This window comes from Plecotus auritus, assembly GCF_963455305.1.
Source record: "Plecotus auritus genome assembly, chromosome: 1".
Taxonomy (NCBI): Eukaryota; Metazoa; Chordata; class Mammalia; order Chiroptera; family Vespertilionidae; genus Plecotus; species Plecotus auritus.
In genome coordinates this window covers 65924858-65951240 of record NC_137770.1, presented here as the reverse complement: position 1 = coordinate 65951240, position 26383 = coordinate 65924858, and the positions used below count along the sequence as shown (strand labels likewise).

Genomic DNA, 26383 nt, shown 5'->3' with positions numbered 1-26383 from the left:
TTCTTAACACCTTGACAAGCCTGGTCAATGTTAGGGTGGGGAAGATAGAGGTCTATATTTGAACACTCCCTGCCTTGTTGAATTTGCATTTTGGATAACTTCTGGCAGAGAGCACAGCTCACCAATGATCAAGTAGCATCCAGTCTCCTTAACAATTCTTGAAGCTGTTGATTCCTCTCCATGCCCATTGCCACTGTTTTGGTTCAAGCCACCATCATTCAATCCTCCACTACTAGTAGATAATGGCAGTAGCCTCCTAAGTCACCTTCCTGCGTCTAGCCCTAATTGGAGACAAGGATGAATGGCAAAGACAGAAATAAAAAGGTGCCAAGCTAGCCACAGAAGACACCTACACCAGCCCCAACAATTTCTACAAGCGAGAGCTGGAAAGAAGTGGGAGCAGTTGTAAAAGCTCAGATCCCTACAAATCTAGAGAAAGTCAAAAGCAGAGCCAGTATGAAAACATTAAATAAAGGTCCCATAAAGTACAAGCTTCCAGGATCTGCCCGCAGGGACTGTGGGCCCAGGGCAGATGTAGACAGGATTGCCTGCTCTCCTCCCTACCTCCTCCAGCCTCCCTGGGGCTTGGGGCTCTTGATCAGAGAAGCTTGGCTGGCCCCAATCACCCTCCCTCCTGCACTGGCTTTGCTGAAATGTGCCTTGGGCAGGGCATTGGGCAGGAAGGAGACTCCTCACATGATCCAGCTTAACCCTCCTTTCCTCTCCTCCTCAGGCTGCACACTGCAGTAAGAGCGCAGCAGACATGCAGACAGAAGGGGGTCCACGGTGGACAAGAAGGGCCCTGCTCCTCAGCATCCTCTGGGCTGCTGCACACCTGCCTCCCCCGGGGGCCTCCCTGCCCCAGCGTCTCCCACGGGCCACAGGTAGGTGGGTGCTGGGGTCAGCTACCCCTGCTGCTGCTGCTGCCTATAAATGAAGGGACAAAGGGGCATTCTCCCTTGACCCCCTTTGCTTATGCTTCCTCCTGTGCTTGCTCTGATTTTTAGCATTTGGAAGAATATGAAACTCTTTTGATCCCTCAAATAAACCTCAAAGGTAGCACCAAAATAATTCACAGACACCATGAAGCAGGACAGCCTCAGTTTTTATTGTTGGAGAGTTCATCGTGAAAAAGTCTTTCATCCCAGAAATTCACTTTGCAGGCAGTGGGTGACTGTCCGCGGGCCTGGGGACAACTTGGGTTCTGCAACTGGAAAATGAAATTGTACAGATATTAGAAAACTTAATAATCAGAGATTATAGTTTCTACTTGAGGAGGAAGAGGGGTTTGGAATTCGCTTTTAGAAATGAAGCAGACGAGGAGTGACTTCATGATTTCCTCTTTTTAATTCTTCCACTATCATCAGCTTATTTCATTAAAGCCTCTCAGGTCTCAAAGACTTTTTTTTTCGGATCTACAACTACATCATATTCAAAAGGTCTATGTACATTGTCACCAGGGTTCTTAAAATTCCACCTAGAAACTCCACACTTTACAGATTTCTTAAGCAATTTCCCTTTGTGAGCTTGGAATGTGTGACTTCAACATCCTTCAAACTTTCACCTCCTTTTCCTCACCAGGAAATAGCACCCAATGTGTTATTTCTCCATCATCGGAGTTTCCTGAAGGGTTTTTCACAAAACAGGAGCGTGCAGATGGAGGCATCGTAATCTACTTCCTAATTATCCTTTACATGTTCCTGGCCCTGTCTATTGTCTGTGACGAGTACTTCCTGCCCTCCTTGGAACTCATCAGTGAATGTAAGTGGCTGGGAATCTCCTGGGTGACCTTCCAGAATAGTGGTGCCACACACATATATGGGCCTGGCTGTACTGGAAATAGCTCAGCAGCAATCTGTCCCTCTCAACCGGTTGCAGAATTTTACTAAATTTGTAATTCGGCTTCATTACCGGAATCTGAAAATAAGATCCACCAGCTTCAGCCCATTGTTTATATCCCTTCAGTTATGGGCATCACCCAGAATTCTGAACATAGAACTTTCATTGGTGCCCTGGTCCCTAAAATCAAGGTATCCGTGATGTTTTATGCCACATAAGCAACAATGCCAGCATGGTTAGTTTAATTCTTTAGGCATGCGCACTTCAGAGAAAGTCTACGTCAAGGGTCAGGTCACCTATTGGACAGAAACAGTGAGCATTTCTTCACAGAGAAGAGCATGAATAGAAACTCTCCTTTACCCATGGCTCCTCCCCCACTGCTGCTGGCAGGCAAGCCAAGTTTGTTCTCTCTTGTTCACTGGAGTATAGCTGTCCCCTAGGACTAAAACAAGACCTGGCAACAGTGGAGACACTCAACACATATTTGTTTAATGAAAAAAAAATTATAGAGTAGGTCAGCCTACATTTGTTATAATTATTATTTAACTCACATAGATGTAAATACATGCATTTTTAGACTGATATTGTTTTAAATTAATATTGATAGTTTTCATTTGATAGATTAAATTACTTTAATATAGTGTTTTTACCTGGATTGATGAAATACAAGAAAAACGTAAGAGCCCTAGCTGGTTTGGCTCAGTGGATAGAGCATCGGCTTGTGGACTGAAGGGTCCCAGGTTTGATTCCTGTCAAGGGCACATGCCTGGGTTGTGGGCTCGATCCCCAGAAGGGGGCATGCAGGAGGCAGCCAGTCAGTGATCCTCTCTCATTATTGATGTTTCTATCTCTCTTTCCCTCTCCCTTCCTCTCTGAAATCAATAAAAATATATTTTTTAAAAAAGAAAAACAGAAGAAAAAAGTAAAAATCATATACATTTCCATCACCCAGAGATCCCCACAGTTACCACTGGTTGTATTTCCTTTCAGCCTTTGGATCTTGCTATAGATACAATTTAAGGTATTTTCCTTTCTGTCATGTAATATCGAATTATATACATCTCCCATCGTATTAAATGCTCTTCAAAAACTTAATTTTTAATGGTAGCATTATACTTTAGGATTTTGTAAATGATTTGATCACCAAAAACTGTTTTTTATGCATAGTAGTCACCATGAAATTTATAATTTTTAACATTATAAATTTATGAGACATTTGATTTTGTTTTTTAATTTTTTTTTGTTTGTTTTCAATAATGTTATGCCCCTACTTGCATAAAATCTTTGCAAACTTCTCTGATCACTTCCTGGTAAAGATGCAGAGCTGTGCCTATTTTAAGCTTTATCTTATACATTGCCAAAAGCATGGCACAGAGGTGTGCGAACCTAAACCTCCGGAATATGTGGTAGCTTCCATTCCAGAAAGCTATGAACAATCCCATTTTAAATGCCTTTGTTAGTTGCTTTAAAAATGGAACTTCATTTTATAAAGTTTGTATTTATCTTTTATCCATTTCTGAGGTTAACATTTTATAAGTGTATTGAAATTTATTTTTTTGTTTTGTGTTTTATTGCCCATGTTCTAATGGGGGTGTAGGTGGGGTAATTTATCTTTTTCTTATTGATTTCCAATACTTTTTTTAATATAAGGATATTAACCCTTTTTCTAATACAAAATTTATATTATATGTTTTTTCATGGTTTGTTTTTGTTTTTGTATTTTGTGTGTTTATCACATTGAAATTTTACATATTTTAAGTAAACTTATAAATAGTTTATAGTTCTCCTTTTGATTTTATACTTAGACTTTTTATTCATTAGTCAGAAAAAAATGTCATATTTTATTTTACTTATATATATTATATATTTTTTTACATTTATTTATTTTATCCCCTAAGAATTTGTTTTGCTATAGGACACAATGCTATTTTTTTCTAAAGTTGATCAATTTCATATACTAAATTCTTATATACATGTGGACCTGTTTCTATACTCTCAACTCTGTTGCAATAACCCACTTGTTCATCCTTGTGGGAAGAACCATACTTTTAACTAGAAAACCTAAATAGATAATGTTAATTATATAAGTCTAAGAGACTTTCAATTCAAGGTAATATATCCCACCTAGAATCTTTCTCTTTCTGGAAAGTAAAATAATCACTTTAAAAACGTTTTGCTTTCACATTATCGAACAATGACTTGACTGAAAGAATAAATGCATAAAATAATGTCTTCACAGTGGTAAATAAATAACTCTTCTAGCCCTACAGAGAGAAACTACTGCATTAAAGCTTAGATTGCCACTTTAGAACAATCTTCAGTGAGTGACTTCACAGAGTATCTGTAACAATCACTTCCACCATGCCACTTGTGGAATCACTCTGAAACATCATCAACAACATGCACTTCTCAGCGCACTAACCCTGGCTCTGAAATAGAATACAGTAGGTATTACAGATGTGTGACTGACGGATGAGGCCACGCCACTGCCCAATCTTCCTCAGCAGCTAAGAACTGACCCTGGTCTTGGGTACTGAAAATACTAACAACAAAATGAGATAGAAATAGTGCTAGCTTAATGCTTTTTAAAATGTCTATAAATTAACTTTGTCATTTCTCTTTTCAAGACCTAGCATGGTCTCATCCACATTTAAACATCAGCAATAAAAAGCAATCTCCCTGAAAGTGGTTTACATCCACAGAGAAGTATGCAAATGTTACATTCCCCCACAGTTCTTTGATTAGCATTGAGTGACAATAGTTCCACCCATCCGATCAGCGAATTAACACTATCCTCAAAATAGTTTACTGATGCATTCCACAACGTACTAGAGTGTTATTTAGTCATTCATTTATTTTATTAGTTATCATAAAACAATGATAAAAGCATGGTTCTAAATTAAATATATATGGTTTCATTTAGTCTCCACAAAGACCCCACAAAGTAGGGACTATTAGATTGGTTTACTGAAGAGAAAACTGAGGCTGAGAAGATATGCAACTTCTTAAGACTACACAGTCAGTATATGGCAAAGCCCTGGTCTCTCTAGCACCCAAACCCAAGAATGTTCTTGATTGCTATATGATATGATTTTACACATCCTTGTTTTAGATTAGCTGCTGTAACGTGGTTGTTTCAGAAGAACTGTTCGATATGAATAATCTTAAAGATATTTCCCTTCCAAGGGCACTGAAAATGTTGATACCTCCCCCAAAAATAAAAAAAATAAAAAACCCTCATCAAATACTCACTGTAATAATGGACAAAGTATACTACAAAATAGTGAGAATCCACTTTGAAAAATCAGCTCAGACTTTTGGCAACCTATTGGGGATTGTAAACTAATGTTATAAACATGAACCCACAATAACTGAACTCTGAGGCCTACACATATTGTCTAGGTTGTACATGAGATCATAGTATAGCACTGTGTAATCAATCATGTATTATACAATGACTTTCTGTGGGGGACATGTTCTGAGTCCCAATCTAGAATACAGTGGTAGGATTGGCAGGACCATGGCCCACCCAGATCCATCATCCCATTACCCCCTCCTCAAGTCACAAGCAATGGTTCATTTGGCCAGCAGAAGGGCCTCCAGAAGGTGAAGACTAGAAGAGCTCAGGAATGGAATCTCTGTGCAGAGGACGGAGGAGGAGGAGGGCAGAGCCTCTTGCTGACACCCTGGCCCAGCCCCAGCTCAGGCAAGCAAGTGCTCTTTGTCTGTAGCTGAATGCATTGGTCTGGCAATGTCCCCTAGAGCTGTCACCACCTGAGGCTTCGAGCAAGGATCTTTCCCTTCTTCTTGTTCTACTTGGAATCATGAAAGTCAAAGAATCTCTCCTCTCCAACTCAACACTGGAAAAGCAGCACATGCCCCAGTAGACAACCTGAGACCTTGTGCTGTCATCTTAACTGTGTAGAACCAATATGAGAAAATGCTATTGCTAAACCCCTCCTCCCCCCCCCCCCCCCCCCCGCCGGCCCTGCATTTAGATTCTATAGGAAAAGAGGCTAATGATGATTCTTTGACCACAGAGGGCTGAAGTAAAATTAACCCATATTATTAAATGGGGAAACGGGTGGGAAATTCAGGATAAGGGGTTAAAAGATGTCATCAGAGGGGAAATATTATCTGAGAAAAGTTAGAGCTAACGATAATGAAGTAAGAAATAAACCATGGAGACCTCCATCATTCCCATCTGTTGTGCTGCTCTAGACATTACTTGTGTAGATACTCTTGGGAGTGTGTATGTATAAGAGAGACAGAGACGGACAGACAAAGACAGAAACAGAGAAGATTCCAAATGACAACAAGGAAGCAAGGGGAGCCTCAGTGGTCTCTGGTCATTCATTAAGCCTGACGTAGGAAAGTTTGGATTCCCCTGCTCGGTTTGGTTTGTGAAGTCAGTCACATCACCTTGTACTCATATCTGGCACGGTTTGCTTGGGGCTCTGTCCTCTTTGTTCTACGCCTCTACCAGATACTTGCTGAGTGGTCGATAGCAACACTGAGGATCCTTAAAGGGGATGGAGGGAAAGAAGGCCATTCTATGCTACAGTGCCACATAGTTGAGATGGTTGAAAGTGTCCACTCTGGAGCCTGACACAGCCTAGGTTCAAATCGCAGCCCCACCATTTACTAGATCTGACTGTGCAGCAGGGTAACTAGAGCTCTGAGTTCTAGAGCTGTGTGCCAAGTACTGAGGAAATACAACTGCTTACACAAGGACCTAGCACATAGCAAACACTCACTAACTGTTCAATAGTACATAAGAACAGACTACCAAGATTAGAATCCTTTGTTCAGGAAAGATGAAGGTGAAGATGGTGAATGATCAAAGTCAATATCAATATGTTTGGGGAACATACCAAGTCTAGGTGCATCTGCTAGAGCTTGGAAACCAAGTTTAAGGCAAATAAAAGCAAGTACTACTCCACAAGGTAGGAAGTAAGTTTATTAAATCTATTCTTTTATTGCACCTAATAACCCATTTGGCAACTTTAAAAAATACCTTAAACATCTCTAGAATATTGTTTAGAGTTCCTTTTATTTCTTTTACATTAAAATCCATACCATTTTATTCCATCTTTAGCAATCTTTTATTGTTTAAATAATTTTTTGCCCAGCTGAGGTGGCTCAGTGGTTGAGCATTGACCCATGAATAAAATAAAATCAATAAAAGTATACTTTTAAAAATAAACTGAGAGATAATAGTCCTATTTTGGACTATAGTTTATATTTTTAATTTAATTTATATTTAAACTACATATATTTTAAAACATGTTTTTTAATTTTTTGTTTATTTTATTTTAGAGAGCAGAAGGGAGAGGGAGAGAAGGATAGAAACATCAATGATGAGAGAGAATAATTGATCAGCTGCCTTCTGCACACTCCCTACTGGGGACTGAGCCCACAACCGGACATGTGCACTGACCTGGAATCGAACCATGACCTCCTGGTTCATAGGTTGATGCTCAACCATCTGAGCACACCAGCTGGGCTCTCAGTTTATTTTTAGAAACACAAAAGTTCAGTATAAAACAAAAACAAAAATCATTTTTACATCTATATATGTAAAAGCCAAGTGACTGGAACAGCGGAATGACCAGAACGATTGGGGGCGGGGCCAGCTGGCCAACCTCCAGCGGCTCCTCCCCTGGCTGGCTCCCACCCATGCACAAATTCATGCACCTGGCCTGTAGTATTTTTATATGTAATGGGCTCTCCTAGATTTATTTAACCACTATTCAGAGCAGCTTTTCTGTTTTTAACCTTTTCCTAAGCTAACTACACAAAAAACTGAGAACCCCTTAAGATTGGTCACTTGGTATAGCTCAAAGTTCACAATGAGCCAGCTATGAAACTTTTCATTTTAAATGTCACACTAATATACTATTCAATTAACAATTCTAATCCCACCACCATGCTGATCCTTTGAGGTATAACATGTCTTAAGTGAAAACAATCTTAGTAAGATATAGAGAAACATAATTAAAGTATTTGTTTTTTTATTAAAATTATTTTTATTCACTCTGCTTTAAACTAACATTTGCCCATGTTATACTTTGTGTTTCAGAAATAGACAATAAGAAAGAAATGCAAGTTCTAATTCCAGGTAGATTTGGTTCTAAATTGATAAAATTAAAAGGGAGTTGAGTAATTCCGTGAGTATGGCATTTGGACAGCCTACAGTTTCAGTGTTTGATTTTCTTAATCCTTGTGAAATTTACTGAAGCAAAGCCTTCCTGAAGAACAAAGAACCTAAGAATAGTGCTTCCTCCCTGCAACAGGGGCACTCATCCTCCTCTTAAGAGCATTTTCATCCTCTTTGTTTTTCTTTTCTCTCTGATCTAAATTGTGGTCCCCTTGGATTGCTGCTAAATCTACGCCAGGTGCCTGGATCTAAATAAAGTGCCAAGTCGTTTGGATATTACCAAGATGCTATTGCAGGACTAGGCAATGATGATGATGATGATGATAATTAGTATTGATCTCTTCAATTTAGCTGCATGGATGACTGAAAGAACAGCTTTTTAAAGTAAAAATGATCTAGGTGCCCATCCCATCTCTACAATTACTATGTGACACTGGGCAAATTATGGGGCCAAAACTCAGGTAACTGTGCAGTTTGGTGATAAAATGTCTTGCACGGGCTTTGCATGCTAGGCTTAGGACAGTGACATTCATTGTAATATTGTAGCTGTTAGGTTGGGAGTGAAGAGAGTGCCTTTTCAAACCATTGTACAGGGTTTCAGAATTTACTCCATCATAGTGCAGACAAATCATAAGGTGCTAACTATAAAGTGCTCATAATGTTTTTATTTTTTGTTAAGAACCTCACAGCATATACATGCAGTTGGGCATTGAGAGGCAGGCATTGATTCCAATGAATGCTAACTTTACTCAAAATATTTATAGAAAAATATTTAAAATTGATGTCAACATGAGTTTTGCAAACCATAAAAAGCTTTGGTTTGCTGTCATACTTAATTTTTTATTTTTTGGGGGGGTGTTTTTTGTTTGTTTGTTGTTTTTTCAGAGAGAGGAAGGGAGAGGGAGAGAGGGATAAAAACATCAATGATAAAAGAGAATCATTGATCAGCTGCCTCCTGAACACCCCCTATTGGTGATCGAGCCCTCAACCTGGGCATATGCCCTGAGTGGGAATCAAACTGTGATCTACAGGTTCATGGGTCGATTCTCAACCACTGAGCCACACCGGCTATGCTGTCACACTTCATTTTGAGCCCTAAGTAGAATTACTTAGCATGACTACCCATTGGAGTCACTAGAGTTGAGTCTGAATGACTTTTGATTGCTTCCAAAACTCAAATCCATTCACAAAACATGAAAATTTGCTATCATGAGGACTTTTTAAAATCATGCCAGAGGATACCAAATTGCATACTGCCTATAGTTATAACTCATTAAAATGTGAAAGAGACTAGAAATACATTAAAATGATAGCAGTGGTTAAACACAATGGTAAGCATGTAAGTAACTCTGCCCCTTCTATTTTCCTCCATCTTCTAAATTTTAAATAATATAGAGGAGGTTTTTATTATGGGACTAGAGGCCCGGTGCATGAAATTCATGCATGGGAGGGGGTCCCTCAGCCAGCCTGGACTCTCTCCAATCCAGGACCCCTCGGACATCCCTCTCTCAATCCAGGACCGCTGGCTCCTAACCGCTTACCTGTCTGCCTGCCTGATCATCCTTAACCACTTTGCCTGCCTGCCTGATCACCCCTAACTGCCTCTGCCTGCTGGCCTGATGCCCCTAACTGCTCCCCTGCTGGCCTGATCACCCCTAACCACCTCTGCCTGCTGGCCTAATCACCCCTAACCACCTCTGCCTGCTGGCCTAATCACCTCTAACCGCCTCTGCTTCCTGGCCTGATTGTGCCCTAACTGCTCCCCACTGCAAGCCTGATAGCCCCTAACTGCCTCCCACTGCCAGCCTGATTGCCCCTAACTGCCCTCCCCTGCTGGCCTGATTGCGCCCTAACCGCTCCCCTCTGCTGGCCTGATCACTCCTGACCGCCTGTGCCTCGGCCCCCGCCACTATGGCTTTGTCTGGAAGGACGTCTGGAAGATGTCCAGTCTAATCAGCATATTACCCTTTTATTAGTATAGATTATTTAACATGAAAAGTGATAAGAGTCTAAGATAGAATTCATACTCTACATTTTGAGTAGAAATTGAAAAACTTAGAAGATACCTTAACATGTTAAGTGCCCAGCCTGTTTTGTCTTCTGGACAGAAAACATAGTGTCAGTCACCGGTGACTGACAGGGCGCTTAATGTGTTAAAGATTGTGTAGTACAACTCCCCATTTTACAGATGGCAAAATACAAGCCTTGTCTGAATGACTTATCTAAAATCTCATATTAAGTTATTTATCAGCAGGGCCAGAATCCAGGTCTCCATTTTAGTTTAAAACTTTTCCTCCTATATTTCCATAAGTGGATTTTCAAAAACTGTTATAAACTTCCCAACATGGCATCCTAGAAGCAAACACACTTAAGAAAAAGTTTGCTGAGTTTTAGTAATCAGTTCATTATCATCAAGTTGCACTTTATATAAAGTTCCAGGGGTCCTCAAACTACGGCCTGTGGGCCACGTGCGGCCCGCCAAAGACATTTATCCAGCCCGCCGGGTGCCGCTGCCTGTCCTGCTTAGCAGCCGACTCGTACCGGGCCCGCAGTGCACATAGGAATTTGTTCATAGTTTTTTTTTTTTAAACTATAGTCCGGCCCTCCAACGGTCTGAGGGACAGTGAACTGGCCGCCTGTTTAAAAAGTTTGAGGACCCCTGAAAATAATGTGATGATATCTAAACTTATAAAGCAAACTCACCTTAAACTTTTCTACTATATCCTGAAGGAAACTGTGATTATTCCTTTAGAGTAATAGAGAGGAAAGAAATGCTCTCCAAAGGTCAGTGAAGACAAATCCAGGCCATTCTAAAGTTCAGATGTATAAACCATTTTTACAAAATATGCTTAGAACCTTAAGATATAACTTGTTAAAATATCTCTAAATTTTACACGCCCATCGATACAAGTTTTTTCCTTTCCTGACTCAATTAGAGCTCAGTGAAGAGCGACACACTTGGTCGTTACTACCTTTTGAGAGCAGAAGTGTTCAAAGGGCCACCTATTTCCCTACCTTACAACAACCCAACAGATCACACTGTGGATTGAATTTCTCCAATGAAGCACGCTTCAGCTAAATGAAGAGGGGCCATTAGCTCTTCAGTTGCATTGAGTTTGGACAGTAACTTCAAGATAAAGCATTTTGTTCTTTTTTAATTTCCTCCACATATTATCTAGCCCTGATTTGATTAGAGAATCCATGATAATACCCAATATTATTAAACTTCTACATTCTGACCACCAGTAACTATTTTCCCCCAAGGAATGAATAAATTGGGGGCAGTTGTGTGCCAGTGCCACGAGGCAGAGAAGAAAATAACGTTATAATTGGCCTGTCTAACTGCCATTGTTATATTGGGTTTCTGTCATGAAATTGAAATAGCACTGCACTTAGAACCAATATACTCAGGGTTTATGTAGTAACTTCTCACATTTAAGATCCTCACTATCCACCTAACTGAATTATTTAACCTCCTGGACCTGTTTCTTATCTGTAAAATGGAAATAGCATCACTCATATTTGAGAATAGTTGAGATTAATATATTATGTATATGAGAGTGAATTGCATATCATCAATGTAAGATATTATTTATTACACTCCTAAAATGAAAAAAGTTAATCACAGAGTTGTTTTATCCTTTTCTTAAATTTAATAAATATTTATTGTTCAGATTATTACAATTGTTCCTCTTTTTCCCCCATATCTCCCCTCCACCCAGTTCCCACCTCACCCTCTGCCCTTACTCCCCAACCCCACTGTCCTCATCCATAGGTGTACAATTTTTGTCCAGTCTCTTCCCACACCCCCGACTCCCATTTCCCTGGGAGAATTGTCAGTCTACTCCCTTTCTATGCCCTTGATTCTATTTATATTCACCAGTTTATTCTGTTCCTCAGATTTTTTTATTCATTTGATTTTTAGATTCACTTGTTGATAGATATGTATTTGTTGTTCATAATTTTTATCTTTACCTTTTTCTTTTTCATCCTCTTCTTAAAGAATACCTTTCAGCATTTCATATAATACTGGTTTGGTGGTGATGAACTCCTTTAGCTTTTTCTTGTCTGTGAAGCTCTTTATCTGACCTTCAATTCTAAATGATAGCTTTGCTGGGTAGAGTAATCTTAGTTGTAGGTTCTTGCTACTCATCACTTTGAATATTTCTTGCCACTCCCTTCTGGCCTGCAGAGTTTCTGTTGAGAAATCAGCTGACAGTCGTATTGGTGCTCCCTTGTAGGTAACTGTTTTTCTCTTGCTGCTTTTAATATTCTCTCTTTGTCTTTTGCTCTTGGCATTTTAATTATGATGTGTCTTGGTGTGGTCCTCTTTGGATTCCTTTTGTTTGGGGTTCTCTGCGATTCCTGGACTTGTAAGTCTATTTCTTTCACCAGGTGGGGGAAGTTTTCTGTCATTATTTCTTCAAATAGGTTTTCAGTATCTTGCTTTCTCTCTTTTTCTGGCACCCCCATTATTCAGATGTTGGTACGCTTGAAGTTGTCCCAGAGGCTCCGTACACTATCTTCATATTTTTAAATTCTTTTTTCTTTTTGTTTTTCCGGTTGAGTGTTTCTTGCTTCTTTGTATTTCAAATCTTTGACTTGATTCTTGCAGTCCTCTAGTCTGCTGTTCGATCTCTGTATAATATTTTTTATTTCAGTCAGTATATGCTTAATTTCTAGTTGGTCCTTTTTCATATCCTCAAGGGTCTCACTAAATTTATCGGCCTTTTCTAGAAAATTCTTGAAAAACCTTATAACCGTGGTTTTGAACTCTATATCCAGTTGTTTGCTTTCCTCCATTTCTTTCATTTGTGATCTGTTTCTTTGTCTCCGCATTTTCGCTGCTTCCCTGAGCTGAGTGTCTTTGTGTGCTAGGTGTCCTATAGGGCCCAGTGGCTCAGCCTCCCCAGTTACCTGAGGTGCACACTGGTGGTGCACCCCTTTGTGGGCTGTGTGCACAGTCTTGTTGTAGTTAAGCCTTGATTGTTGTTGGTATCACTGGGAGGAATTGACCTCCAGGCCAACTGGCTGTGAGGATCAGCTGTGTCTACGCTGGGAGAACTGTGCTGGAGACACCCTTATGAGACAAAACTTGCAAAAGCCTCTGTGCTCAGCTTGGATGGGGCGGAGTCACAGGGCAGAGCAGACAGCATTGGTTTCCCGTCAGCCCTGCCCTAATAGGCCCCTGTGTCTCAGTGTCCTGTGGTAATCGCTACAAGCACCTCTGAGAGAAAGCCGCCCTCAAGTTCCGCCCACTGCCAGACAGTCCAATTTCTCCCCGAATAAGTCTGGGTCCCCAGAGTCTCGCCCGGAACTGGAGTTCAGTGCAGTCGGGAGCTTTTGTCTCCCTCCCACTTGAGAAAGCCAGCTGCGTACTCAGTTGCCCGCCCTCTCCGTGCGCGTGCCTGGGTACCTCTGCCTTTCGCAGTTCCTCTGAGTCTCAGAGTGCTTTTCTCTTTCCTGACAGTCCAGTTTCACCCTGTATGAGTCTGGGTCCCCAGAGTCTCCCCCAGAACTGGAGTTCAGCACAGTCAGGAGCTTTTGTCTCCCTCCCGCTTGAGAAAGCCAGCCACGTACTCAGTTGCCAGTCCTCTCCGCGTGCGCGCGTGCGTCTCAGTACCTCTGCCTCCTGCAGCTCCTCTGAGTTTCAGTGTGCTTTTCTCTTTCCTTCTAGTTGTAGAATTTCCACTCAGCCAGCCTTCCGGATGATGTCCGTTTTGTCTTTTAGTTGTAGTTTTGAAATTGTTGTGCGAGGCAGCATTTAGGTGTTTACCTATGCTGCCATCATGGTTTCTCCCAGAGTTGTTTTATCTTGTTCTATTTTGTTTCATGGTCAATTGATCTTACTACACATCACAGAATTGTAATAAAAGTATACATATATACACATATAAAAAATATATAATTATATAATTATTATATATCATATAAAGTGATATCCTATATAATAAAACCCTAATATGCAAATCAACCAAAGGGCAGAACAACCGGTTGCTATGACATGCACTGACCACTAGGGGACAGATGCTCAATGCAGGAGTTGCCCCCTGGCGGTCAGTGCACTCCCATAGAAGCCGGGTTCATGGCTGGTGAGCACCTCCGCGGCAGTGCTAAAGACCACTCGGGGGATCCGAGGGATCCCGAACTGCGAGAGGGCACAGGCTGGGCTGAGGGACACCCCCGTGCACAAAAGTTGTGCACTGGGCCCCTAGTATGTGTGTATATATATATATATATATATATATATATATATACACACACACACACACACACACACACACACACACACATACACACACACACACACACACAGATATATATATATACTAGGGGCCGGTGCACGAATTCGTGCACCTTGAAAGGAACTGTTGGCCATGAGCCTGCGGTAGGCACAGGGGCGGGTCTCGGCCCATCCTCCACACCCCTGCCCGGCCCCTCCTGCCATGGCCCCCTGGTCCCCTGTGTGCCGGCAGCCCCAGACCCACTGCTGCCGCTCCCACATGCTGACAGAACCGGCCCTGCTCACACCCACTGATGGCATGGAGTGATTGGGGCCAGCACCAGCAGTGGTGCCAGTGGGGCTGGTGCCATCAGCGGGTGCGAGCAGCAGCTGCTGCCCCAATCACCCCTCAGGAATAGGGGGAGGTGGAGAAGCCCTCAGGGACGATCAGGGCTGGCAGCCGCCGCTCACACCCGCTGATAGCGCCAAGTGATCAGGACTGGTGCCGGTCACCCGCAGCAGGTGCGAGCATTGGGCGGGACTGCGACATGCGGAAGCAAAGAACTTTCAGTAACCACCAGAGGCTCGCCCCAATGACAGTGACCAGCACCCTGCCTTGGTCTGGTGCCCCCGCTCACCTGCTCCACCATCCTGCCATGGCTAATGCCCGCCATGTTCTGCACACACCCCCTGGTGGTCAGCACACATCATAGAGACTGGTTGTTTGGTTGTTCCAGTTGTTCCACCTTTCAGTCTATTTGCATATTAGCCTTTTATTATATAGGAGATATATATATATATATATATATATATATATATATATATATATGTACACACACACACACACACACACACATACACACACACACACACATATATCACTCTAGGCTGTAAAAGAAATGCTATGACTTTCATAAATCATTATTACTTCTCTCCCTTCATTAGTCACTGCAGGTAGGTGTTCATCAAGTGACATGACCAGAGGCAAATAGTGAGGAATAGGATAGAGGACCTGAATTGGATCATCCCAACTATCCCTAGAGCACTTTTCACAAGGCTTAACAGGTGGCCAAACAGCTCAGACTAGAGCTGGTTGGGCCTCTGAGACCAAATAACCCCATAGGGATTTAAACAAAAAAATGAGTGATTTTGGTACCATCAGCAGGCAGCATGTGGATGGCTTTGTAATCACTTCCAAATCTTTCAGAATAAAAGCCCAAGTCCTTACCAGGATCCACAAGGCCTTACATGATCCGGCTGCCTGTTACCTCTGACCTTATCAACTACCTCCCTCCCTTCACAAACTTAATTCCATACATGCTGGCCTTCTGTTTCTTGAACACATGGGCTGGCTTCCACCTCAGATCCTTTGCACTCTCCTTCTGCCTTGGAATACTCTTACCCCAGGTGTATGTGTGCCTAGCTCCCTCCCTTTGAAGTGTGTGTTAAGTTACCGTCCCAGTGAAGTCCTTTCTGGTAACCTGATCCAAAATTACAATCCTTCTGTTGTGACATTTCATATTCCCCCTCCATGCTTTTGTTCTTTATTTCTAACATAGAGCTTGCTTTCTTGTCTGTTTCCTCTCACTAGAACTAAAGCCCCACAAGAGAAGAAACATTTGTGATTGTTACTGCCCTATTCTCAGCACATGAAAAAGCATCTGGCATAGTACGTTGTCAGTAAATGCAACAAATAAATGACCAATAACTAGGTGTTCCCATTATCCATTCCCGCTTAAAAAATCGCCCCCAAACAGGGCTCAGCTAAGTGGTTTTGCTCAAGATCATAAGAGAAGGCAGGTCATATGAAAGCCGCCCCCTCCCTTACATGGTGGGTGCCTGGGACGGTTCAAAACAGATGGTCCCTCGAGCATCTCTATTTCAATTTGTGCTCTTCATGAGGTCTCTCCAGGATGGGGATTTCAAGGCAGCCAGATTTATATGGCGACCTGTGGTTCTAAAGCAAATGTTCTTAGAGAGCATGAGGAAGTTTGCCACCTTTTATGTCCTAGTCTGACAAATGGCTCTGCCACTCTGTCAGTCCAAGCCTGAGTCACAAAGGTGTATCCAGGCCCAGGAGGAGACATAAACATAAACTCCACCTTTATTTTTATTGATAAGGAATGAAAAGGTTCTGGGAAATCATGTGAGCAGAAACACTGTAGCCATTTTTGTAAAATACAATGTCACACCAAGGAAAAACATCAGAAAAGTCAAGAGTAGATGTCCCAGCAGAGAAACAGAACATGAGAAGGACCTGAGAATAAGCAACAGGTAATGGTCCCCACAGGCAAAAAACAAGGAAATACCAGGTTGACTCAAGCAAGCACAGCAGAATTTGAGGGTCCCAGGAAGACTGAAGTGTCAAGAATCAATAGATAAAATAAACAATAAACACCAGCAAAGGATGGCTATCAAGAGCCTTGGGAACCTGAATTTTAGTCTGTGTGACCCAGGTAAATAAGGCCCAGCAGGCTACCTCTGTCAGCTAATTTTCATTCTACCAGCGAAGCCTGGTTGGGTATTTTTGGTGCAATCTTGTCTCAACCTTCCCTAAGCAAGGTGGTTTCCTACACATGGCTTTCTCTGTCCTTGCCATAGCAGGTCCCTGAAGGGGCAAAACATTTAAGACTCTTATCCCATCAATCACTGAATGGATTTGCATGCTTGTTAACATGGGGATACCCACAATTTGAATAGTATTTTCCTAAATTTCCTAATCTAAAACAGTTCTCATGGTTTCATAATTTAAATTGTTATACAATAGTCAATCTTGTTTTTTAATTTCCTCTTTTGTATTTAGACAAGGTTGAAATTACCAATTTGTGAACATGCTCCTTAATTCAGCTTCATTTACAGATCTTAAATACTGCCAATATTCACTTTTTCTCCTCTTTCAAGTTGGATTAGGATTCCTGAATTACCCATTTTCTCAGCTCCTATTGGAGCATCGAGTTTTTAAAAAGCTGTGCTGTTGTACACATCTACAACCAGGAAGGACGCTTTTCTGGGTCCCATTAAGATCCATATTGCACTCAGAGGACTGAGTTGCAGCATGCTTTGATGCACTCCTGGCCTTCTCTCCCTTTTTACAGAAGCTTTAAGTCATGGAGTGACAATGAAAGCAAGACAGTGGGTCCCTCTATTTCTTAACCTGCTTATTTTACTTTTCCAGTTGGGGTCAGTATGAGTGCTTTTCTGTAAGTTGTAGTTTTGAATATCTACTGCATTTAGTTATAAAGACATACTCTTTCACTTGTCAATTTACTGGGCATAACATAATCTCATTTGTCTTCAGCCCTTGGATTGTCTCAGGATGTTGCAGGTGCAACTTTTATGGCAGCCGGTAGTTCAGCTCCCGAATTAGTGACTGCTTTCCTAGGTAAATATTGCACCTTCTATTTTTTTGCTAATCCCATGTGATTTTATCTATTTCAAATCAACATTAATTTACCTGCTTACTATCTTGCTCATAGGCATATTTATCACAAAGGGAGATATTGGCATTAGCACCATTCTTGGATCTGCAATTTATAATCTCTTGGGCATCTGTGCAGCCTGTGGCTTGCTATCTAATGTGGTATGTACAAAAACTCTTCAACAAAATGTATTGTCTTGACAAATTAAAGAACTGTTTATAGTCTAAAACAAACAAGGCACTAGTAATCTGTTCAATCAAGTTTATTAATCAGTATAAAAACCAACATGTATTCAATTTTAGATTAACCCACAAATAGCTCTAGGTCAAATTTATGAAAATCAGAGGTTTAGAAACAATTTTCCTTAAAGTTCCTTTTTCTCTAGGCAATATGCAAAAGATATTTAGCTACAAATATACAAACAATTTTATTACATTAAGCATGTACTTGAAGTTGCAGTGTAATGGAAACAAAATTATCATTTTATAGGTTTCAACGCTATCGTGCTGGCCCCTATTCAGAGACTGCGCGGCATATACGATTAGTGTAGCAGCAGTTCTTGGCATAATATTTGACAACCAAGTGTACTGGTAAGCTTGAAATAATTATCACTGTTATGTAAAACACAATTACAGAGAAATTTCATGAAATTCTAATGGTTTAGTAACTTTTCAAATGTCTGCACTTTTCAGTGGTCTCTGGGCTAAAGCTCATCATAGTTGCTGGCTGCACTTTTGTCCCTTCTTTGCTATTTTTTTTAGTGGTCAGTCTCCTTTTCTGTCTCATTAGTCACTGGATGTTATCATCCTTCCTTCTCCCCACTGACTGACCAGGAAGTCTCCCAACTGTTGTTGTCCATTCAAGTCCTAACAGTTGGCTTTTTTATCTATTGGGTCATTGCTCACCTTGCCTAGAAGTGGTCATGGTCACAAGATTGGAGATGGGGATGAAGTAAACGTCCTTTTGAATTTTTGCATCTTTTTCTCTGTTCATTTAGAAAGAGGAACTATATAGCCTTCTTCCTCACAGAATAACAAATATTTAGGTTTTAATGTTAAAAATTACTTTTTTATTATTATCTTCCTATGCTTTGCTATTCTGAGAAAATAAAAAAGGGAGTAACTTAGTAGACAGATAACTTTTTCAACTGATATGCACCAAGTACCTATTAAGTATTTACTACTACACTGACAATCATAAGGGATAAAGAATATCACAGGTGGCTCCCCTCTGCAGTACAACTTAGCAGTGCTGCATAATACCTGCTATCAAAAAACTTAAAATCTAGCAGGGAGCAAAATCTCTAAATGAATCGTTCTGAACTCTAGTCTTTCTCCCAAAGAAAAACTATGGGTTGCAGTTGGGATATTTCTGGGACTCAGCAGCTATCTGTAAAGGGACAGTGACTGTGAGAGTATCCCTCCACTATGGAAATCAAGAGCTCTGTGCTTCTAGCTGTAGCAGATTTACTAGCTATAAAAGGTAAATGCAAGATTCAAATGTGATGGTAGTAGCTAATCACAATTCTTTAAATAGGAAACCAGTGGAAGAAAAAAGTTCCCAGTGCTTATGATATAATTTTATGTTTGAGAATATCTCGTTTTCTTATTTAGTTAATATTATTTTAAAAAACAACAACTCTGTATAGGAAACTGAAAACCCCAAAGCAAGCTTAACATATTCCAAATTTTTACACAAAATTGCTACACTATATAATTTGAAGAGACAGTTAAAATGAACTAACACATGCTATATTCTCTTATAATTATGTATTTGGGGGAATGGATTCTGCCAATGAACTGAGATGAAGACTACCCATTACTATCCATTAGTTTCACTTTAATTTTGAAAATCTTGATCATTATTTTCAAAGTATTTTTATGCCAACCATCTTAAAGGAATCTATAAATGAAGATGAGTTTTCAATCCTTGTTTTTTTAAATATAGAAGAGTCAAGCTCCTATCAACAAATTTATAATAATGCTATAACACATCTACACCAAAATATACCTAGAAACATTTGATTATCCTATTGCTGCATTAAAAATTAAGCTGCTTAAAAGCTATTCTCTCAAATAATTTTAATTTTTTATTTAAAAACACAAATTTCTCTAATTTATAGGTATGAAGGAACTCTACTACTTTTGATATATGGATTATATGTTCTGGTGCTGTGTTTTGACATTAAAATTAACCAATATATTATAAAGAAATGCAGTCCCTGCTGTACCCGCCTTGCCGAAGCTATGGAGGAGAGAAGTGAACAACAACCACTAATGGGATGGGAAGATGAGGGTCGACCATTCATCCGTCGGCCATCAAGAAATGATAGTGGAATATTTTATGAGGATTCCGGTTACTCCCAGCTTTCTATAAGTTTACATGGTCTTAATCAGGTTTCTGAAGGTAAAAACCACATCCTGTCCACTACTAAGTCTATTCACTAGTGAAATGTAATTTCATCTAATTCAGCAAATATATATTCTTATTATATAAAAGACACTGGAGACTCAGAGATGAAGATGCAGTCCATATCCTTATGAAGCTTCCAATACCGCAGGGGGGAAAATGACTAAAATATGAGGATTTTTATATTTAGAGAAAGATTATTAGAACTGAAACATGGGATAAAAGACACGGCTATCTATAAGAGGCTATTAGACAACTGATGTGTTTAATAGGTGCCTAGACATAGAGAAGGCAGTGGGAATGAATAGACATAAACCAATGCAGAGAAAGCATCACGAAGACCAGGCAATTAAAGGACTATACACAACCAGAAAAGGGAGCAGAGACAATTCTTAAACTTTGATCAGAAATGACTAAGAAAACGGAACACTGCTTACAAAAACTAAGAATTTATGAGAAAGGGTTGGTGAGAAAAAGAAACGAGTTGAGTTTTAAACATGTAATTTGAAACAATAGCAAACCATTTAAGTAAATATGTTTGGTAGAAAGTCAAAGTCATCTATGACCAGAAATATCAATTTATGGGTTACTTTTATATAAAATGGTTGTATAAAACAGATTCTAAATTTAATTTAGTACATTAGAAAGGGAACTTATCCTAATTTACTACCTACAAAAAATAAAAACATGACTCTTCCCCTTCATACAAAAATTAGTTTCTAGTCTTTCAGGTATCAGAGTTATTCATCTCTAAGTTAAATTTTATAACAAGAAACTGAAAAGAATCAGTCCAAATTTTACTATTTACACTAAAATTATACCTAATTTTACTTAATGGCTCATTGGCTGAGGCTTGGCAAATTTTACTAGTTATTTTACTAGCATTAGTTGTAATGTGATTGATCAAATATATGGGTACATTATTCTCTAAATGCCATACAAATTTTAAACAATTTTAAAGTGAATTCCCATTTTATCCAATATGCTATTGTCTTCCATTAACTTCATAAGACAAATTGAATAAAGAAACATACTCAAGTTTATAAATTACATGTAGATTCTACACTAGTTCATATTTTCTTAAGGTTGTTTCTAAGACTGGTGATGAATTGTAAATTAATGAAAAAAGCCCCTCAAAATAACTTACAATAAGAATTAGAATGGAATATTCAACTTAATAAAAATTATTTTATAATCCCTAAGTATACATTATATGATACATAGGGCAGGCTGTGGCGTCATCAATATTGGGCAGTGGAGACAACTATCCCATAAGCAAAAAAAATTAACTAAAGATCATCCACATTGTAGAAAACAAAAAGATGTCCAACTGACACTCCACAAACATCATCTCTAACATATTTAGTGAATGACCCAAGACATTTTGATGAAGGCCCGAACTCAAGAAATGCTGAGAATCACATTTTACAGTTTGCCCTAAAGTCTCAATTAGTTTCTTTTTCCAGCAATATCAGTAATGAGGTATTCAAATGTTTTATATAGCCTCTTAAAACTGATACAGCTAATTTATTTCAATATAGCTTTCTAAATGGATATTTCTAACGTAATTGGCTATTTAAGAAATTCAGAATCATTTTTTTCTCAACAGATCCACCAAGTGTTTTCAACATGCCTGAAGCAGATTTCAAAAGAATTTTGTGGGTATTATCCCTTCCTATTATTACATTACTTTTTCTAACCACACCAGACTGTAGAAGAAAATTTTGGAAAAATTATTTTATGGTAACCTTTTTCATGTCAGCACTTTGGATATCTGCATTTACATATATCCTTGTTTGGATGGTCACGATAACTGGTATGTATCTTTATAAAGAAAACAATCAGTTTCACATAAGAACTCCATACATTCACTAAGGTAGTCTAGCTAAGGAGCAAATTTCTTTTCTAGCAAAGAGTAAATATGCTATTTACCAAAAAATTCAATATTAATATACCAATCATCCAGATTTTGTGAGTGCATATTCCATATCAACCATATTCTCAAAATTATACAGCCCAGGGGTATGAGTCAAGGGAATCATCTCATAAATGAAATAAATTCACAGGATGTCTGTTAGACTAATAATTAAATCACATTGCATGGGCTCCATAACTTTTTATATTAAGTTCAATCACATAACAGAAAATATAGCAAGATGTCAATGTTTGGGGAAAACAATGACGTTCACAGTTTAACTGGAATACATTTTACTTTGCTTTTTATTTATTTTTGCCATTGATTTTTAGAGAAAGTGAAAGGGTGGAAGGAGGGGGAGAGAGAGAAACATGGATGTGAGAGACACACATTGATTGGGTGCCTCCCACTTGTGCCCCAACCTGGCCAGGAATACAACCTGCAACCCAGGTACATGCCCTTCAGTGCATGGGCCAACACTCTAATCACTGACCCACACCAAGCAGGGTTTTTATTTTGCTGACAATATAATTATATTATGAAATAAGTAAAAAGGATCTAAAATAAAATTTCATTTTAGGTTTCTACTACTTTCACAATTAAGATTTAACTATTATTGCTTGGCCATAATCACCTCTAATCCCATAGAATTCCTAGTCCAGAAGGAAAAACTAAATATAAATGTAAAACAAAAAATTCAGGAAAATTCAATTTTTCCCCCAAAGGTTAACCTGAATGAACTAGTATCAGAGGTGAGCAAACTACCTCCTGAGTATCCGAATCACTGGTCTTCTATTTTTTGCTAATCGGGTCACTCATTTACATATTATCTATGAATGTTTTCACACTACATTAGCAGAGCCGAATAATTGCCTGCAAAGCCTAACATAATTACTATCTGGCCCTTTACCAAAAACAAAACAAAACAAAACAAAAAAAAAACACTTGCTGATCTCTGACTTTTTCCAATTTAATACGTAACTTAGAATTGTATGCTAGCAAAAAACAAAATATTTTTTTTCTTTTTTTAAAGAGGAAGATAAAATAGTTCAATTAGCTTGCATATTAAATCTCTCCAAACTTTCTCAGCCAGAACACATTTGACATTGGGAAAACAGGAAGAGCAAAATCAAGTAACAGATCATAGAACACCCCCAAGATGTTATTTATATGTTATTTATGTACATAAGAACTCTGGCCAACCATAACAAAAATTAACAATCAAGTCCAATATCAATATATATAAGCATGCAATAAACAGCTATATAAAGCTTTTTTTAAATTAATACTTGAAAGGAAGAATGATTCTAAAGCAAGTGTTCAATTATAACAATAAAAGAACAGTTACATGTACTTTTTTTAACTTCCCATTGGACCTGTTTCCTAGAATAAATACATTACTGAAAAATGTTGAACTGACATCAAATTTAACAGAAGTATTAATAAATTAGGACTATAATGTTAGAAAAACTCAAGAAGAACCCTATTTTGTTTTCTTCAGATTTATGATATTTCTCAAAGAAAACACTAAATTGAGGTATATCACTAAAGTAGGAGTTAAAAATGTATACCATATTAACACATTTATATTTTTAAAATAGCTATAAACAATTTGCTTAACACTGAGCACTTTAAGAAAAAAGTTTTTAGTAAGAAAAAAGGGACCAATCTTATTAGCATACATTAAGCAACAGCCTTGATGATTTAATAGTGATGACATCCAAAACTTCTATAAGCATAGCAAGGAGGGGAACTGCTCCTTGGTAGAATTTTGTCTATTAAATGTCTGTCTTTAAAAATTTGTCCTTCCTGCCCTGGAGCACTACCTCTTACAGCAAAAAGTTGCAGGTTCAATTCCTGGTCAGGGCACATACCTAGGTTTTGGTTGCGCTTATGGAAGGCAACCAATCGCTGTTTCTCTCTCACATCTATGTTTCTCTCTCTCTTCCTTTCTCTAAAATCAATAAAAGCATATCCTCGGGTGAGTATTTAAAAGAAAAAATCTGTACTACCCATGTTACCCCATTTACCAACCTTACTCAAACATTTTGCTAACTAAAACCTAAGTATATACATACTGGCTCTGTAATCTAAATATGCCTATTTTCTTTTTGTTCAGGAAGGAAATATCTGAAATATCTGCAGAGGATGGTTAGTGAACCTGTAAGATTTGTAACTTATAATATCTCTATTTATTACAGGGGAAACATTAGAAATCCCAGATACAATAATGGGCCTTACTTTATTAGCAGCAGGAACAAGCATACCAGACACGATTGCAAGTGTGCTGGTTGCAAGAAAAGGTAAGAATTAGGTCCCTCAAGCTGCAATGCTCATTCTTCAAGCCTGGCTGAACTACACTAAGCAAAGTTGCCTTTAAATATATTTATTTCTTCAGTAACATACTTGAAGGAAAAAAGGAGTAACTCAAGAGAAAGGATTTACTATTTAATAACAAACATTAATTTCACTAAATCTAATTCCCCGAATAAAATTCATCTGAAATGTGTATTAAATTGTAATTAAACATGCTAAATTAGAATGAAAAGCAACAAGTAATCTACACCTTATTGAAAAACGCTTTAATAAAGATAATTAGATAAATAAATGTTAATACTTTAAATACTAACCTCCCCAAATTAAAAAATACAAATTCAGTAAGACTTTTGCTCTAATACAATTTTCCAAAACCAACAAACAAAAGAGTATCCAGTGTCTTTTCTTATGAAGCTTATTATTAAAATACAGTATTGGTATGCACATTTTAACACCATGCTTTTTTTGCAGGCAAAGGAGATATGGCTATGTCTAACATCGTGGGATCCAATGTGTTTGATATGCTGTGCCTAGGTGTTCCATGGTTGATTAAAACTGTATTTATAAATACATCAGCTCCTGTAGAAGTGAACAGCAGAGGACTAACTTACATAACTATCTCTCTCAACATTTCAATTATTTTTCTTTTTTTAGCAGTTCACTTCAATGGCTGGAAACTAGACAGAAAGTTGGGAGTAGTCTGTCTATTATTGTACTTGGGACTTGCTACATTATCAGTTCTATATGAACTAGGAATTATTGGAAATAATAAAATAAGGGGTTGTGGAGGTTAATATTAATAGATGGAAAATGTGAATGATAGGGAGGGGCAGAGAAAACTCCATTTCTTTATTTAAGTAAAATAAAACATATCCTAAACTTTAGACTCTAAAACTTAAATCAACCAAAATGATATCCTAATTTGTCTGAGTACTTTCTTATCAAGAACAATTACATATAGATAACAGAAGTTTTGAAAAAAAATCTATGTTTTAACTTACAATAAATAAGCTAATAAAAGCTGGAGAAACTTGAACAAACCCCACTATGTAGTACTGAAAATAACATGAAAATGGCTTATTTCATTAAAAAACAGTATAACCATTCATTTAAACTGAATGACCAGATTTGCTGTCTTTAAAAACCCAAACTTGAGATAACAAAAATCACAGTATATTTAACACTATACTGTTAAAAGCTGGTGGGAGTTTTAAAAGTTCATTTTTACAACGTTTGTAAGCATACAGTATTACTTAAAAATGACTTTTACTAGGAGATTCAGCAAAACAGATGTAAAAATGTTCCAACTGTGGTTTGAAATTATGCATTACGATCCAAGCGAACATCAATTTCTCTACCACTGATTTTTATGCCATTCATTATTCTGCAGGCTTTCTCAGCGGATTCTGGGGAGTCAAATCTGACTGTTCCACAGCCTTTTGACTTTCCATTCTCCATTTTTATTTCTGCAAACATTACATGACCTGTATAAGAAAAATTATAGAATTACTCGTCAGTTAAAACAGGTTCTTTTCATTGCTAGTGCAGTGGTATGTAACTTGACTAGAAACATTAATGATTTAAAAATAACATACAAGGATTATTCACATCACTTTATATTCTGAATATAATGGAACTCACATAAAGTAATAAATATATACAGGTTAGAATATGCAAAATTGGACTAAAATAAATTTGCTTAGGATTTAACATTTTATTAAAACAAAAATATTAATTTTTACGTTAAATCCTTAGTTTTGGAAGTAAAATTTATAGCAATAAGGCAAGCTAGCACAAAATGCCACCAGGTCACTATGCCCAATGACAAACCACAAATTTATTTTTTAAAAATATATTTTTAGTGATTTCAGAAAGAAAGGGAGAGGGAGAAATAGAAACATCAATGAGGAGAGAGAATCACTGAACAGCTGCCTCCTGCAGGACCCCTACTGGGGATTGAGCCCACAATCTGGGCATGTGTCCTGACCAGGAACCAAACAGTGACCTCCTAGTTCATAGGTCGATGCTCAATCACTGAGCCATGCCTGCTGGGTGACAAACAACAAATTTTAAGAAAACTATTTAGACAAAATTATTGCTTT

General features: G+C 38.5%; 2 protein-coding genes across 5 annotated transcripts in view; one reads left to right on the top strand and one right to left on the bottom strand.

Moving 5' to 3' along the window:
* Positions 1–763: 763 nt before the first annotated feature.
* On the top strand, positions 764–25075 carry SLC24A5 (solute carrier family 24 member 5; the record flags this gene model as incomplete). The annotated part of the gene is made up of 9 exons (XM_080676630.1): positions 764–884; positions 1582–1761; positions 17521–17604; positions 17699–17802; positions 18131–18231; positions 19764–20047; positions 21660–21866; positions 24167–24268; positions 24753–25075. The coding sequence occupies 9 exons, from the start codon at positions 764–766 to the stop codon at positions 25073–25075; spliced, it is 1506 nt and encodes a 501-aa protein (XP_080532756.1).
* The window catches only part of MYEF2 (myelin expression factor 2), a 41041-nt gene continuing 37573 nt past the window's right edge, over positions 22916–26383 (bottom strand). For all 4 annotated transcript variants that reach the window (XM_080676643.1, XM_080676645.1, XM_080676644.1 and 1 more), the window contains one exon: positions 22916–25765. In XM_080676643.1, the coding sequence (XP_080532769.1) occupies positions 25602–25765 (164 nt within the window). In that variant the 3' untranslated portion in view covers positions 22916–25601. The remainder of the gene's footprint in view (positions 25766–26383) is intronic.